The 18,151-nt window shown below is 39.0% G+C and overlaps 1 protein-coding gene across 3 annotated transcripts in view; it reads left to right on the top strand.

Moving 5' to 3' along the window:
• zswim7 (zinc finger, SWIM-type containing 7) overlaps positions 1 to 18,151 on the top strand; it is a 53,322-nt gene that overhangs the window by 9,202 nt on the left and 25,969 nt on the right. For 2 of the 3 annotated variants that reach the window (XM_088616046.1, XM_088616044.1), the window contains exons 4-6: positions 582 to 684; positions 10,906 to 11,010; positions 12,419 to 14,124. In XM_088616046.1, coding sequence (XP_088472172.1) covers positions 582 to 684; positions 10,906 to 11,010; positions 12,419 to 12,535 — 325 coding nt within the window. In that variant the 3' untranslated portion in view covers positions 12,536 to 14,124. Of the gene's footprint in view, positions 1 to 581; positions 685 to 10,905; positions 11,011 to 12,418; positions 14,125 to 18,151 lie in introns of those variants that run through there. The other variant, XM_088616045.1, reaches the window with a different exon arrangement.

The raw sequence follows: 18,151 nt of genomic DNA, 5'->3' as shown, positions 1-18,151 counted from the left end.
CATTGTGATGTTGTGCAAGACGGAGTAAAATGATACTCATGATACTAATAATGAGTGATTGGTTATTGTATTACAATGGTTATTGCTGGTCAGTTGGGATAATGTAGGAATATATACAATGGCTGTGTAATCTGCAAAGTGTGTGGATAGGATGTGCTCTTGCATGAAGTGTCACTCTGAAATTTTCAATAGCAGCTGGACACTGTTTTGATCAAAGACATACTTTAAAGGTCACATTTTGTGGTTTCCAATGACACAGGATACATTATCAATGTTATCTAGCACAGATGAAACTGAAGAGAATGGGAGATTATCCTGACCTCCATCTAGTTCGTATAAAGATTTCCGTGAGGTGGGTTTGTGGTTAGGACTTGCAACTCGAAGGTTGTGGGCTCAAATCCCAGTCGAGGCACTGTTGTACCCCTGAGCCAGGTGCTTCATTACTTCAACCGATTTGCTCTGGTAAAATACCCTGCTGTGTAGATGAACACAAAATGTTAGTCGCTTTAGATAAGAGTCAACCAATTGATAACAGTGATTAATCAGAAGGGGTAGATTAAAAAAATCTCTGTGTTTTACAGGCTGAAATTCGTGTTCGGATCCTCTGCCTTGTACGCCCTAGACCTCGTTGATCACCGAGCTGTGACGTGTGTGACGTCGCCCAGTGGAAGAAAAGTGTTTCAGGTAAAGAAAGTTCAAAATTCTGTTTTTATTTTTCGTTGCTGAACAGAGGTTGGCCTCAAGACACTTGCAAACCCCCTTTCTTTGAATTTGTTTAAATTGTACTCAGGGGTGGATTTTAAATGTTTCAAAATGTAGAAGTACAAGATCATAAAACAAAATCATGAAATCATAAACAGAATATGAGCTGCCATCAGTATTACGTATACTATTAAATTGTAAAGACATAACAACAGACATAAAATGTGTTGTTCCTGGAGTGCGTTTCTGAAGTTTAAACATACACTTGTCTCCTGCATTAATTAAGCAGTGCTCTTGTTGAAGAACAATTTTTTACCCAAAAAATGGCGGATTTTAGCTCAGTGTTTTGTTACCCTGAGGTAGAATATTCCTCAAACCGGGAGAATTTTCTGTATGTGCGTGCTTCTAAGGGACACTAAAAGCAGTGTACTTCTGAGCCGAGAAGTAAATAAAAAGTAAAAGTGTTTTAGAAAAATAAAATAAAATGAAATGGGGGCAAATAAACGGATGAAGACTCTTCATACGAACAGTCCTTTTTTTTTTACTCGCCAGCGTCTATTTAACATCTGGTCGTTCCTTTAGAGTTTCAGAACTGTTTGGCTTAGAAGACAGACCTCTGTTGCTCATTCTTTTGTATCCCGCCAAATTGTTATTGCAGTGACCCTTCCTTACCAGATTTGTCAGTTTCACTGTATTTGCTCCACGCAAACACTCTATTTTGAGCTAACACTGGAGCACACACCTACTGTATGGAGACAGAGGGGGAGTGAGTGTGCTCGATGATTGGGTTGCACACCTCGTGTAGTGGACGTCATCACTGGAGCAAGACTTGGCTTGGGTCCCAGTACTTGCGCAAGAACTTTCATTAAAGGCGTTTCAGTTATAAAGAAGCTGGGCCTCCAGGGATCGTTATTCTGGGCCTTAGTGCCATTCTGTCTTGCGTAGGATTCCTGTAAGGCCTCTTTGGTTTGGCCTTACATTGTGAAGTATTTTCATAATGAATGATGGTGATAAAAGGCAAGCGTCCTTTTTAAAGGAAGCAGCAGTGTTCCCACTGCCGGACATCTGAAATGCTTAAAATAATGCTGTTCCGAAGGGTTGCTGCCATGCAGCCATTGAACAAAAAATGACCTCTTCTCAATCGAATTGGGGTTGTCTTACGTGGGTTCACGATGCGTGCTGGGTTTATTTTCCCACTGGAAAAAAAAAGCCATACTAATTCAGAAAAAACGCAATAAAAGGCGATCCAGTGGAAACCCATTTGAAAAAAAAACAGTGATTTAATGAAACCGCAGAATCCCAAGTAAATGTTGCATGCAGTTCAAACTGAGAAGTGGTAGTTGGACAGCATACTGACATAGGAAAGAATGGTGCTTTAACATAATTTGTATGCAGCAAGTGTTTCTACTTGGGAAATGAAAAAAATAATCAGGGAAGTCAATTTTATCTGCAAGTATTTTTTTTTAGGTGTAGTTGAATAGGTTTGATTTAGTGTTTTTTGCTTGCTTAGGAGAAGCCCTGTCTTAACACCTCATTTGGTTACAGTACACGTCTTCAGTGCATCCGTCATTTATAAAGCTAATCTGAAAAGAAGGTAACAGCAGGTTTTAATGCTTCACAATGTTTCGCGTTTGCCAGCTAATTAATTTGCTCTTGATCTTAATTGTGGAAAATGTTCACGAGAAGCTGCATGAGAAGGGCCCTTTCTTGTTAGAAGCTCCACTAATGCTGTCTGAGAAGCCCTTCCTGCCAGCCAGGTGTTGAGAGAGGTACTGTGCCCTTTTCAGGATTTACGACTCTCCTAGAGCAGGGAAGAGGGGGGGCGGCTGATGTAATTGTGGAGCTCAGTTTAGTTGGGGTCCTAAAGTGTTTCCGCTCTCAAGCTTCATTAAAAGCACGTTCACTTTCTGGTCCTCACATACGCAGAGGACAGAAATGGCCAGTTTTGTATATCCTGTATCCCGTGGGGTCCAAGGAGAACAGTAGGAAAGGAATTTTTAGAATTAAACAAGAAGGACAGGAGCCTGCACTGCTTTAATCTGTGATTAATTGGAAACCACCCCCGGTCTTCTTAAATGGGTTCCAGGAATCGGTGGCTGAAACTTGGCAGTGTTCTTAAAGTCAGACCAGCTGGTTCTGTTAGATTTGATCTGCACTTATTCTAATATCAAGTCTTAATTTAATTCCATCGTGCCATGAAAACATTGATTCCGAGTTCATTTCCAATGACTTCAGATAGGAGAACATTGAATTTGTAGCAGTTAATAACTGTACAAGCTCAAAAAGGGAAGTGAAAAATAAAAAGCATGATCAGAGAACTGTCTTACTTCGTAGAAATGTTTTGGCCTAAAACTGGAGTTTGTCTGTTTCCATGTGTCTGACTTCTTCCTCCTTTACAAAATCAGCTGTTTTGTTGTAAATTTGGGAAGTTGCTATATTTACAGTAACTGAAAATCCTGTATTGTTAAACCAGTCAGACATAATAACAGGAGTAGCCTGCAAGTGTCTTTTTAAATACTCAAGTGTCTAGTTAGGCCCTGTGCTTGTGGGTGTTTGATTTATCCTCACCTGACAAAGAAAAATCTGAGAGTTGCTTTATTGGGACAAGATATTTATTTTGCGATGTCTAAGTTAATTTTTTCTTTTTTTGTGACTTAACTGTACATTTTGGTTCTCTTGACATAATTGTGGCCAGCTGTGTTCTGATTTTCTGCTGCATAGAATCTTAATCTATGGAAATGTATTATTTTACATTGGGACTGTCTGTACTGTTTGGGCAGTGTTTGAAAGCGGACTGTAGTCTAGTCGTTGAGCTACAGTATATACTGTTGTGCACCTCTGCTCTGTTTGATGTTTTGAAAATGCTGTTTGTGTTGTGCCTTTTATTCCTGAAAGTCTCGATATTAAGTAGAATGATTCATCTGTATTGTTGGTGTTTTTCTTCCCTCGTGTCAAGATTAGAAGTTTTAACTTGTGTTCGTGATGCTGACTCATATCCATTTTAGGTTTCATTCTTAAAACAAGCCATGAGTAAGACGTGCAGTGAGTTAGAATTCATTTCTACGTGAATGTCTTTTTGTCCTTAACTGGACGTTTATCCATCTTTTTGTGAGAGCGTATACTGTAGGTTCATGGTTGGAGCCAATAAAAATCCTGAGGAATTTTATTAGGTGACTTGTTTCCCCGTCCTCTGTCCAACTTGAGTGTACTCGTCTCTCAAGCAGTAAAGTCCAGTGCCAAGTCTGTGTGAAAAGTTTCTTTACGTAGACGCTGAGGCCGTGTGAAATTCTTTACAGTTTCATTGATTTGGTGGCTCTGGTTTTCTCATTCTGATTTGCACCAGGCTCAATTTGAGCGTTGTTTAAGGCAAACAACAGCTAAGCTTATGGGGTCACAAATTGTAGAGGGGTCCCAATGTCGGTGTTTGAAGTGTTTGTTTCACAAAGGCCGTTAATACTCCTGATGTGTAGTTGTAAAGACACCCTTGTCAACCAAGGAAAGGTGCAGCCTGAAGTGTTTTTACTCTGCACAGTCAGACAGCCGTAGGGGGTTTTAATGAATGCTAATCAACTAATGTAAAGAGGTGTCCTTATAATGGAGATAAATATCCCTCCGTGCTCACACAGCCATCGACATTGCGGCACCTGTCGTCTGTAAGATGACTGTAGGGAATTAAAAGTGCAGCAGATCTGCACTGTAGACAGCTTGGCGCTTTCTCTGTCTTAAATATTTGATGTGACATAATAACACAGTGCACAGACCTTTCGGAAACTACAGCTCGTTCATTGTTCTGGGCTAAACTGCTGCCTTGTAATGGCATTAATTAAAAAGTGATATACTGTAATGTTACTATTAACAAAAGCAGCTTACATTTGTACCCATTAATACAGCTGGGCAGTTTTGTGGGATCTGCTTATCTGCTTTGCAGACCCTTCTATCCTGCTAACAACAAGTTTGGTTTAATCCCCCCCCCCCCCCCCCCCAAAAAAAAAATTCCCTTTCGAATGACAGGAAATCATACATCAGAGTTGAATCACATGGACACGTGCAGTTCAGGTTTGACTGTCCCAGTCCCTTTCTAGGAACCTGGAAATCTGGAGCAGTCCTTGTTAGAAGCTTTTTTTTTTTTTTGCCTGAATGCGCAGTCTGCTTGGGAAATAGTTTGTGCTTTAGGCTCTAAAAGGAAGTAAAAGCAAACCAATCTCCTGTCCGCCCACGATCTGGGCCTCGGTCCCTCACCCAGCTCCTTATTCAGGCACAGGTTTCAGTCATCTCCAGCAGTGTTGGCTGGAGGATTTTATAGATGCGTAGGAGTGCCGTCCTGTTTTCTCTAATTGTTTGACGGAGGTGTGGTTTATACAAAGAAGATTTGCTTGTTTATGCAGCAGTTACTGTTAATAAACGGAGATCACATGAAGTTTTATGCTACGACAGCGAGGTGGTACAGTACTTGGAGTGGTTCTTTTGATTTAGATGTGCCCTCCGGGTTTGGTTGTGGAGATGTGGAATTCTGCTGTTTTTAATTTTAACATGTAGTTGAAATACTCCAGGAAAAGTGCTTACTTTTGCCAGTTACAGATGTTATTCACTAATGAAAATGCGTGATTGCGTGAAACGAGAAGAAACACATCACATGAATCTTGATTTATCCCAGAAAGGCAGCTACCAAGCACATTTCCTTGTGTGTAGCAGTTATTTTCCTTTGAAAGTTCCTTGTACCTATGCTTTACTTAGCAAGGTGAGTTTTGTCTGCTCAACAGAAGGCCTGGACCTGCTAGTAAGACAGAACTCAGAATTAATGAGAACAGTATTAGGAAACTGTGTTTCAGAATTACATGCTTACAGAGGTGTTCAGTGAAGTAGTAGTTGTAGTAGTAATTCCTTACATTTATATAGCGCTTTCCGGCATACTCTACTCAAAGCGCTGTACCCTTCCACCACCACCATTGTGCAGCCCCACCTGGATGATGCAATGACAGCCGTCGTGCACCAGTGCACTCAACACACCTCTCAGTGGGGAGGAGAACAGAATGATGAAGTTGGGGTTTATTTGGAGGCCGAGGTTGAAAAAAGGCAGATAGGAAATCTTGAATTCAGTGAATAATTCAGAGAATAGACAACCTCTTGTCGTAGGGAACTTCTCGTTTTGCCTTCTTGTATAGCTTCTCAAAGGCATTGCCAAAGTCAGCCCCATGGACATTTTCAGATTCAACAGTGTAACATGAAACAGAAGGCACACATGGAAACTGCCTGGAAGTACATTTAAATGTCCTTCCAAGAACAGAAGCACACTTTGTTACACAGAGAGGTGTGGGAGTTTGGAACAAGGTACCCTAGCATATTATAGAAGTCAACACCCTGACTTCTTTCAAGAAACAGCTGGATGAGATCCTTAGATCAATTAGCTACTAACTACCAAACAAACTTCTTATGTTCTTATACTTCCAAGAGATGAAATGAAAAAGCTGGCCTTTTCCCCCACTCTTAAATAATTTAATAACTAGTATATTAATGAACTTTCATCTGAATAGAAGGCCTCAGAATACAAAGGTTTTATTTCTGTATTTCTTTAACGTTCCTGAGGCTTTGAAGGAACAGTTTTTGTGTGTCACATTTCACCTTTACTACATTTACTGTACATGCACAGCTTTTGAACTTCCCTTATTGTTCAGACTGTCCCTATCCATTAAATATCACACCTTGTAAAGCCAAACCTTGGACCGTTCAAAAAATATGCATTTGCTTGATCAGATTTGAAACCATTTTTTAAATTTTAAAAGAGTTGATGCTGCTAGTGTAGGGCGTTTTTTAAGATTTAGCTACAAAAAATGAAAAGCAACAGACTCTTCATCGTCCTTGTTAGTTCAGGCCAGTTTTGTGCCTGCAATGGAACTGCCAGTTTTTAATTCCTATCGTGTTCATGTTATCTCCTTTGGGCTTGGTTAATTTCCAAGGTGCTGTGTAACAGGAGATGGCCATGCAGCCAAAACAAATTATTACATTGACTCCTTTGCAGTGTGTCACTAGTCTTGCATGAGTAGTCACAGAGCAGAGCGGGAGGCAGTCCGAAATGCAATTTAACTGCAGGGAAAAATAACATTTGATCTGTAAGGCCTTAACTGGACTGTGTGCGGTCGGTTTGAGATACTTCAAAGAGCTCTCCACAGAGGAGTTAGAACGGATGTCCGGCTTGTGTCGTGGCATGCCAGACTGCAGACTCTTTCCACAGAGGTCAAAAGACGTTTGAGATTTTTTTTAATTGCTTTATCAGCTTGTGAAAAGCATATTGCTTTCTGCAGAATAGCAAATAAGCCTGGTTTTTAAGACAACCCTGCAGTGCTTTTCCTTTTTAAAGCAGAAAGGGGACGTTGGTATCTAGAGAATTGTTTCCCAAGATCCCGTAGCACAAGGGAACCTTTGTACGTTTATGTCTTCCTGCAAGGAATAAGAACAGCAGGGTTTATTTCAGTGTTAATATATACGGCGTACACAGCACACATCAGGGACTTGGGCTCCTTGTTGTTTGTGCTACATTCCCCAAGCTGCTGGTGGGATCTTGTTGAAATGAAACCACAATGAAATCACAATGAAACCTGTTTTTACAGTAGACCAGTGACATCGCCTCTGTTATTTTTTTCAAGGCCCTGCATCCTTATTTTCTGTAATTGCTTACGTGAGAAAGTAGTATAAGTGTGGTTGTGCTTAATGAGATAAACAGATACATTCCAGGCTGTGTGTTGTTTTTTTTCTTCATTGCCTTCGAGCCTCTTCTTAGCAGGGTTTCTGAGACACACGTGACGTTTTTCTCTGGGTTTATCTGACCTCTGTGGCTTAATGGAAAGAAATGGAAAAACTGCTCTCTCTCTCTCCTCTCCGCTGTCAATGATGCGCAAAACTGCTTCCTAGCTTCTAGAAAGCCTTTTATGAGGCATTACCTGGAATGCTGTTACTGTCCACCACAGGCTTGCTTTCATGGGAGCTGTTCCTGGTATGCTTGGCAGAGTAATCTCATTCCTTTGTGTGTTGTAGTTTAGGCGGTTTATTATATGAAAAAGAAAGTGTGATTGATAAGTAAAAGATGGCACTTTGTGTTTTTTATCTCCTTTTATTATGTGAACTTGGATCGATGCGTTCATACCTTTGGTTATTGAATTGTTTGATTATCCTTTGGAATCTTTTTTTTCCCCCATTGTATATCCCTCCCAATTCTTGACTCTGAGGATCGTCAGACATGCTCCTCCTTCACGTGTTCCTGTCACAGCTGTTCATTGTTTCGTAAAACTCCCAGCGCCGCGCTGCCTTCCACTTGGAAGGTTGCACTTGGATCCTGCTGGAAGACCAGGTTATTTCGTGCTGATATATCTTCAAGCTTGCAGGTGCCCAGAAAGTCACTATTTCCCCAAGAACCAAGGCTGTGAAACAACCCAGATTCGAACCCGTGACCCCAGAGATCAGCCTGCGTTCAGGCAAACTCCTTTACTGGTTAAACCATCCAAGATCCCCTTCTTGCTTTTTTAAACTGCCAGAGGGCTGAATTTATGGGCGATATTCATTACTACATATATAAAACAAACCTCACTAGCAGAATTCTTGTTTGCAGTTCTTTTGCCCTTGGACCTCTGAAATAAAAACAATGTGAAAGAGTAATTTCGGTTAAATGGGCATACCCAGTGTTAACCATTTCTAGATGCGTCCAATTCATTTTTGAGTAACATTTCAGAATCTCTTTGTGCAATTTAAAGAAGTCCACATGTATTGCAAGATAGGTTATTTGAAGTGCGAAATGTGTACATCTGGGCTCCAACAACAGCATCATGCTCATGCACAAGGGAGGAGATGAGAAACCTCTATCTCTTGTTCTCCTTCTCACACATGCTAGAGTTCAGAATTCCCTGATGGACAATAGCAGCTGTTTGTGTAATGTGATGGAGAACTTATCGCTCCGCCACATTCTTGACCTTCCCAACTGTATTTTAAATAGTTCCCTTGGCTTCCAAAGTCTTTAAATACATTGTACCGTGTGGTGTTGCAGAGCTCAAGGCTTGTTCTAGGAACTGAGATGATCTTACTGGATTTAGTAATCCCTTTTATAAACATTTATTCTTTTTTTTTTAATGTGGTCATTTTGATGCATGCTAATTAAAAAACTTTCTGGTTTGTAGTAGATTACATCGTTTCACTAGTAGATATTTTACTGTTGTTTAATATGCAAAGAATAACCTTTTTAATCTGGTGGCATTTGTATGTCTTAATGTATTAGAAGGTACCTAAAATCAAACTTGATTATCTGTGACTCAGTTTTGAGAAGTATTTCTGCTTAAATGCAGTGCATGACGTGGTCTAAAAGCATCATTTATTTTGATTAAACTGATGCATCTGTGAACACAATGATTCTACTTACATACTGCTATATCTGTTTTTTTGAGCCATTCCATTTTTTTAACACATATTTCCTTCAGGGTACTTTTAGTCTTATTTAATTCTAAAGCTCTTATCAGATCTTTTTGTTTGATAAATGCCTTGACTAAAGAAGCCAGAAAAAGCACCTTTGCTGTAATTGTTATGATAGAAAATGAGAGGAAGTTGTATTCTTCAGTGGTTATTCTGTACCTTATCTACCATCGAGCCAGTTTGATTGGGACATCTTTCTAGCAGCAATCTTGAGTCTCTGTATGTCTGTTTTTCAGAAAACAAACCTTTAGTGCGTTTGGTGAATTTGATGATCAAAGCATTTTAATGTATTGTTTGTTGAAAAGTAAATGACCAGACATGTCTAAAATGGAAGGATTCTTAAGGATGGTGTCTTATAAGAAAGTTTTTCTCCTGCGAATATATTTTAAATTATTTTTCCAAACAGCAGAAGGTAGCTGGTGTGGACCTAGTATGCTGGCAACGTCATATGAATTAAGATGAGAAGGAAGTTAAACAGCCTTTGGATTTTCAGGTTGTCATCTTGTGTGAATTCAGAGTCCCTTTTCATTAGGTTAATTGCCCCCCCAAAAAAAGATCAATTTCCAAAAGCAATTAAAATATTTTCCAATTTAAATGAATTCCGGTTCTTGGGCATGGAACACTTGAAGGGACCTGATCCAAGATCCAAACTCTCAAAGGCGTTGGCAAAATCAGTCAAGGGGAGTTCCACACAATCAACAGTAAAGCATGTGAAAGGAGAAGTTCGTTTTAAAAACGGGATGCACTTCTTTACCCAAAGGGTAGTGGGAGTGTGGAACAAGCTACCCAGCTATGCCGTTCAAGCCGATACCCTGACGTCTTTTGAGAAATAGCTGGATGGGATACTTGGATCAATTAACCATACAACGGGCTAGAGGTGTCGAGGAGCCTCCCTTCCTCTCGTTTGTAACCATTCTTATTTTTTGCTTTCATTTCACTGCGAGTAAACATTCTGATTACAGATACTTTGGCAGCAAATTTTATACAGTACAACTGGTCACAAACTGGAAAAATACGTTTTACCCACATTATACTTATCTGAAGTAGTTTGGGGAAAAAAATATTTTTAACCAGAAGTTCACATTTGGATTCCTTCTAATTGTTTCTTGATTCACCTTGAGTATGGGATTTCATGCACTCTATCTTGTGAGGACTGTTTTAAGTCAAATTAGACGTTTTCTTTGCAGTGTAGAGAATAAAGCACAGAAAAGACTAACTTGACGAACTTATTACCCCGCCAGGCTTGTTGCTCTATTTTACTAAATTAATCACATTTACTTGCTTTATAATGATAAGCTCATACTTAATCCTATTTTTTTTTACTCCGTCAATTCTGTCTCCTACTTTGTGGATTTTAGCAAGTAACACCATAATAGACAGTGCTGGAAACCTGCAGAAAAAGACATACGAAGAGTGAGAGGAGGGTGAGCCTAAATAAAGGGTATTTATGTATTTTTTGGTATTAATTATGAGAAAGTAGTAGGATCTGAAGAAGGCTCCACAGCCGAAGCGTTGTTTATTTTCTTCTCTTTTCAGCACGGATTAAACCTTTCCTGTTTCTTTTGTCATTGAAAATACCACGGTCATTTGTCTTGCGTATCTGTTAAGTAAACAGGCAGTTTATCGAGGTCAGGTGATCTTTCTTTCATTTTAGAAAAACAACTGAAGTTTGGATTCCAGATGGGATACACAGTATTCTTTTGTAGGTTGGTGTAGATGACTGAAGTGGCTTCTGGTTCATCTTTGTTTCAGGTGGTGGGAAGCTCTGGGCGTCTGTACACCTGCTACTCTTCCTGCCACTACTGTCCCTGTCCGTCGTTCACTTTCTCTGTGCTGAGGAGAAACAACAGCTTGCTGGTAAATCCCCTTCTTTTAATAAGACTACTCCAGACAAGTCGCTTTCCAAGGAACAGGTACAGAGATGGGTGCTGGTCTGACCAGGTGTCTGACGCTATTGGAATGATCCTTTTCATTCTAAAACCAGGGAGTAAGAAAAACATATAGATACACCCAAAGTTAGGTAAAGGAAAATTCCTTCAGTTGCTCATTGGTAAGTCTGGTCGACACTCTGGTTTTGAGATACTCATAACAATATTAGTCTTGTTGGATTAATTTGGCAGGAAAATAGTGAGGGTGTGAGAGGTGAATGAAAACCAACCCTAGTTTTGGCCCCTCTGAAACTCAGATATTCTTGAGATTCTGTTCCACCTTCCTAGCAGTATGGAGACAGAACAGACTAATATTTTTCCACGCAATGAATAAGCGGACTCTTCTGCCTTAAGTGTTGAAATTGGTTTATCACTACAGCAACATTCAGGGTGTGTAACCCATGTTGCTCATGTAAAGACCGGTGGTGTGGTCCCGTTGGCTCACTTTGGTAAAGAAGGTGGTTGGGTTTTATGCTGACAGAGCTCATGGGCTGGAGTCCCCTCCTTGCTTGGTAATCGAATGAGATCACATATGCATCAGGTTTTCCGTGGGGGTGTGGAGGGAGCGTAGGTGGGTGTTTTCTGATTTCCTCGCAGAGTGGAACACAGAACACAGTGCACTGGTTTGCAAATCTTTTATTTTCACAAAATAAGCAACAGCCAGCCATGAGACACTTTGTAAGAATGTTTTTTTTCCACTTTAACTTAATGTAACCTGAAACTTTGAAACTTGAAAAAAACTTAAATTGATTGATGTTTTTGTTTGAGCCAATCATTGAATTGGATTTGAAGCAGTGGGTTCATGACTTTAAGGTCAAAATTCTGCTGTGTATAGAAGTGTGCCTGACACTGTGGCTTCAAGGTGGTTGGTAGTTCACAAGCTCAAGAGGTCATGACAGAACTATTAGGACTCACAAAAAGCAGAACCCCTTTCTGGTCAGTTATGATTAATTTAAAAACAAAGCAGGCAAAAGTGAAGGATTGCAACTTTAAAACCTCAGAAAAACAGAATATCGAGAAGTGAAAAAAAAATGTACTTAGTCATAGAAACTATGACATTGTTCCGCACGCAAAGAATGACTAAGGTATGCAGCAGGCTAGGAAGTGCCAACACTGTAGGCGAAAGGAAGAAATACCTTATTTCTGTTGAATGATTGTTACAACCAGACAAACTAGAAGGTTTGAGGATGAGTGTCCTATGCCATTGGACAACAACTGTTGCACCTGTGTAGTTTGTGCTTGGAGAGGGTCTCTGCCCTTTGGTATTGGCAGTAATGGAGAGCTGCTTGCGGCACATGGAAATGAACATGTGTGCGTGTTTCACCCCCCTCCTGCAGTGCAAACACATCCTTGCAGTCTACCTCTGCCGGGCTATGGGGCTCTGCAGGGATGTGACGGTGACAGACCAGCAGATGTCTGCGATTCTCTGTGGCAGAGCAGAGGAAGAGATGTAGACAGACCTGGATGGAAATCGACAGCCATGAGCAAACGTTTCTGTTCATATCGTACTGCTTATTATTTTAAAATGAATGTGAATATCCAGATTAGATGACCTGTAAAACTATTTCTTGTCCTTAATCTCCACACCTTTACTTACTTTTCATCTTTTCTTGACTCTTTGTTGTGCATTGTTCGGCTGTTATCATCTCACACTGAACAAATATTTACAGTTCACTTGTGAAGAGATGACAAGCACAGTACTTCTCAGTCTCGATGCTCCTCTCCATAGCCGTTCAAAGTGTTGGTGAGGAGTCACTGATGAGTTGTGCTAAAGAGATCTGCTCATCTGGCATGTCACCTGGAACAGCCAAGCTTATTGGTCAGGATTTCTATCCCTTTTAACGAGTGTGTTTCTCAAAGCCAAGATAAGACATGTTCTGGTGTAAAATAGTCTGCAGCAGAGGCCTCTGACATTGTGAATGTTACATATGACACTGTGTTTCTGTCGCACAAAATGGCACTATTCCTTTTTATGAAAGGATTTGGAAAAGAATATTGCCTCTTAGCTGCCAAAAGTGATATAAACTTCCTTTAATCCTGTTTTTTCTGGGTAAAGTAAAATATGTACCATATGCATACAGTATTTTACTACTAGAACTGTTCTGTATACATACAGTAGATACTGTTGAAAGGAAACATGAAATAAAAAAAATGTTGTATATAAATTCTCACAGGGTTTCTTATTTACTTGATGGTTAATTAGGTCTCAGTACCTTTATTTAGTTTTTCTTCGTGATGGCTTTCATACAGTTGTGATACAATTATAACTACCCTAGCATAACCCCAAATTTAAGATGGCCTTATCTAAACTAGTGTCCTGCAATACTTTTTCTGCTCTCTGGGATTAAGGAAGCTGCCCGTTTGTTGCAGTATCCCATTCTGGTAAATGTGGACTGTAGGCAGTTTTATCAAGAACTGAAATACATTTTGGAAAGAAGCCATTTCTCATTTTCTTTTCTTTTTTGCTCCTCTTCTCTGGTGATTGTATCGGGTGAAATATACAGTAGACATTGTTTCAGCGACTTTTTTTGATTTGTCCTTCTGCCTTTAAAAGATTGCTTTCGTTCTGTCTGTGGTACTTTGCATATACTGTAATCTCAGCTCTGCAAATCACAATGAACTAATTTATAGGGAAGCCAGCATTCTCAGAGACCTTTGGTTGGGAAACTAGTTACAGTGTTTTGTTTTTACATGTGTTTTTTATTATTATAGCCGTAAAGACAAGATTGTAAAGTTTTTTTTCTTGTTTTTTCCAAATGTGTTCATTTCAAGATATTGTTTGAAGCTAAAGCTTTTAATGAATGGGCAGTTCTGATTTCAGTAGATTCATCTTTTTGGGTCACACAGATGACTTTGAGAATCTTTTTGTCATAAATAGAAAATGCTCGATTGCTGCCAGACAAGAAGTATCTTTGAAAATCTTGCTTCACAAGATTGTTTGTGACTGGAATTTATTACAGATTTAAGTATTTGTATCCTGTATTTATGAAATGTCATAAAAGCTACCTTTGCAATACTGTACTAATAAAATAAAAGGCACCCATTGTGTGGTCAGAGCTAGTAATGTTTTTGCAATCTTCATAATTTAATGAGTAATCTGTTTAAATTTTATATTTCTTTTCCCTTGGGGTTGTCACGACATCGATTATATTGACCCTGCTACTCTTAACTTGGATATTTTTTTCTTTATTTTCCCTGGATTATAATGATTTATGCAGTGTTAATTTTCTGTAGATAATCTGCATTGCTTGGTATGTATTGGATAAGAGCTCAAGGCAGAATGCATTGTATAGTAGCTTTTTTTGCATAGAAGGGAAATTACATAGCAATAGGAAAAAAAACTTTTTAAAAATCAGTACCGTCTTCTTTTCTGAGGTGTGAAATTCTACAGCTGGTGGCAATTTTCCGTGCTAAAGTTGTTAGAATCAGTGACACTTTCTTACTGGTCTTTTCTCTGTTTCTGTGACTTACTATTCTGTTTGCCAAATGGGACTGTTTTTCCAGTGGCACCCACACTACATGGGTGTGATATTTCCATTTCTTCTAACCCAAGGACTTCAAGGTAAGCTTTCGAAACATCAGTTAAATGTATCTTGCTTGCATCCTTGCACTTACAGTAGTGTACTTGTTGGACCTGTGGAGTTGATTAAGTTTTTGTTGAATTTTATTGTACAGGATAATGATTTTTGTTTATTTACCTATTTACCTAAACGTTCTTAACTTTTTGAAGTGCAACAGCTGTAATTCACGATGGGGCCATACACCGCAAATGACAAATGGTCGTTCTTAAGAAGTTGGAATTGTTTTCTTACAGTGTGAACAAGTGTCAGCAGTGAATTTGTTATGCGCTTTCTGCAAGTAGATCACTTTCCGTCTGAATCCCTAATATCCTATGTGAAGGGTTACTGCCTGGTCTCTGTCCATGTGACTTTTACCAATCGGTGTACTACAGAAAGTATTGGTTCCGTGTTATCCCTTACACTACTGAATGTATACTTGGTAATGTAGCCAGTTTAATCATTAAATTTCAGGAAGAAAGGAACACAACTTTGTTCTCTTTTCAGCACGGAATAAACCTTTACTTCTTCCTTTGCGGCCTACGCATGCTGACTGACGCAGCTACCCACTTGTAATACTGATGCAACTTAGTCCAGGTTATAAAACAGTATGCCCTTGTGTAATGGTTAGAATAAAAGATTGACTTTACCCTTACACAGCTCATGTTTGTCATCTCCAGAGCATCTTCATAGCAATGGTGTGTCCTGGGCTTTCCAATACGTTTCGCTCACTCTGTGGATTTTTTTACAGTGTATACTTATGTTTACTTTCCCAAACCATTTTATATTTATTTCTGTGTGATGTACAGTAATTCTTTCCTTCCATTAGAACTGGGAAAAAAATGTGCCATTTTATAAAACAGATTTTAATAACAAAATATCACAGTTACGTATTGAAAAGTTAAATACCACATCACTGCCTTACAAGATACACGATCATAATAGGTCAAACTGTATCTCCCTCAGATACAGAACACTATAAAAATAATTTTGAAGTTATTTTTTCATTTTGAAGTATTCTGTAATGTTTAGTTTAAAGGTATAATATGTTAGTTTTCTCCTTTTTTTAAAAAGAGGCAAAACAGAAACAGTTAACCTTTTATGATGTTACAGTTTCCCCTTCAGAGCAAAATATGAGGAAAGGACATTGAGAAGACCAGCTTTTTTAACTTAAGGCCATGCTTCCTGTGTAGACATTTTTATTTTTTCAAAATTTCAAAACCCTTGTCAAGCCATGATTAATCAGTGACGGATGTTGACTGTGGAAAGCGTGTTTTGTTCATCGATACAGATGGACTTACGTAACTTTCAGTGAGGTAAGAACATACGTAACATGTAACACAGCCCTTTTTCTGTTTTCCTGTGTATGTTGACCTACTGTATTGGTAAATTAAACAAGCTGCAGAACAAGAAGTTTGTTTTTTTCAGCATATTTATGTTCCCCAAAGGTTTCTGTGAAAGTGGTGACTTTATATTTGTGGTGAGCACAAAAACAGTGGCTGTGACATTGAAAGAAACTATTAGACTATGACATATATGACTTTTGACATTTGTTAGCAGAAATAGTTTCATGATATTGTGCAAATGCACTAACGCAGTAATTTCTTCATTACTGAGGGGAATATAGCTGTTAATTGTGGAAGGTGCTGACTGAATGAACAGAATGGGTGAAGGCTTTTTGAGTTCTGATTTTCACCAGATTTCAAGTGATTTTAATCGGTAATGTAATTCATCCAGAAAAATATTTTACACTCATTTTTAGATCTAAGATTTCATTCTATCTGTTCAAATTCAGATCAATGGCTTTTAAATGAACCTTCAAAGAAACGGCTTAAATATAATGTTGGTAAGGCAGTCAGGAGGACTTCAGGGTAGTTTCACATTTTATAAAGCTTTCACTAGCTTCTTAAGATATTTCACAGTCACTGTACATAGTTAAAGCAGATTAATAGTCTACGCACTACGTACATTCACCCTCAACTTCATATCCAAGAAAACAAATCTACAGTGTTTTCACGTGATAATCATTTTCATTGATTTAATTCCTTATTACATAACTTTTAAAGTTCACTTGCACCGAACTACTTAACAAGAATTTCGGCTACCGCCAGTTTAAACTTTTCCGATGGCGTCTTTAAAAATGTAATGCACACGTTAGTTGAAGTATAATTTTAGATTTACTTTTCAGTCTGCAGCAGTATATCCTACTTATGAAACTGACATCTTAAATGCAGAACCTTATCTTTAAGAAAGTATGCACAGCTTCAGATAACGCTTTGCAGCTGGTGTGAAACAACAGCTGTTAATTAGACAACATTCATAATACAGCCATTGTAAAGGAAGCAGTGGGGCAGACCACAACACGTTGCTGCAGTGGAAATTATATAGAAGAACTGGATGAAAACCAGAGAGTCATTAAACAGTTTGTCATTCTCTCACTGCAAGAGCGACCCATTTGCAGAAGCTCTATGGAAATCCTCATTGTTTCGCCTCACGATTTTACAGCTGATGTTTGATTCTCCATATCCTTTGGTGTGCAGCGATCTGTCTTAATCAATAAATTTGGTGTGCAGTCTTAATCAATAAATCCTTTAAACCCCAGGGATGTCATTCTGTGACGGTGGTGAACACTTGAATGCTGCTATTGCCACAGGTGGAGAATGTCCCTTTGTGTTTCATGGTTTAATCAAATTTCTTGTATCTCATTAATTCACACTGCTGTTTAAAGACATATATGAGTCATATTTCTCAGTGGCACTGTGTGTGGTGTTGCGTGTCATTTTGTTTGAACAGGCGTTTGGGTGAGTTAATAATACATGCCACAGGTGTGACAAAAGGCATATGCGTGTTTTAATAACTAAGAGGATGTTTGTGGTGCTTGTTTGCTCTTACATTAATAGTCATTAAGTTGATAGCCAGGAAGATATGGGGATTTTATACCTTTCAATGTTTTGCCTTTTACTCTTTTCCACCTATTGCAGTAGAAGACTGCAATTAATTCTCAGACATAGTACTATTTGATGGTTTAAGCAGCATTTTTTAGCACATTGACCATATCTCTTGTCTTCCTTGTCCTGCTATTGTCAGTGCTTTTACTGTAACCAAATTGTCTGCTGTGGGTGAGGGAGCTTCAGGAACAGACCTCAGTGATTATCCGAATAGAATCTGTGATCCAGACAAATTGATTTACTAAATTTGTTGGGTGAATTACTTCCAGATCTTTTTCAGAGGGAACGGACCAGTTAGAAAACCACAGGGTTCAAGACGTAAGTCACTTTTTACCCTTTTCCTGCTATTGTATTAAATTGCCTGCAAGAGGTGAATAAATGCAGTAATGTCCTCTCTTGCTCAACGGAAGAGTGACGCAGTCCGATGGGTTGTAAGTAACTTTCACCCACACAGAAAGGCAAAAAGGAAGTCTGCCATGCTGTAATAATAATGACATTCAGACCTACTCTGACCTCTCCTCCTGCATAGGCAATTAGAGGCTCCCAGGGAAGGTTGATCAAGACA

Source organism: Lepisosteus platostomus, chromosome 22 (assembly GCF_059453375.1).
Source record: "Lepisosteus platostomus isolate fLepPlt1 chromosome 22, fLepPlt1.hap1, whole genome shotgun sequence".
NCBI classification, from domain to species: Eukaryota; Metazoa; Chordata; class Actinopteri; order Semionotiformes; family Lepisosteidae; genus Lepisosteus; species Lepisosteus platostomus.
This window is presented reverse-complemented; position numbering and strand designations above follow the sequence as displayed.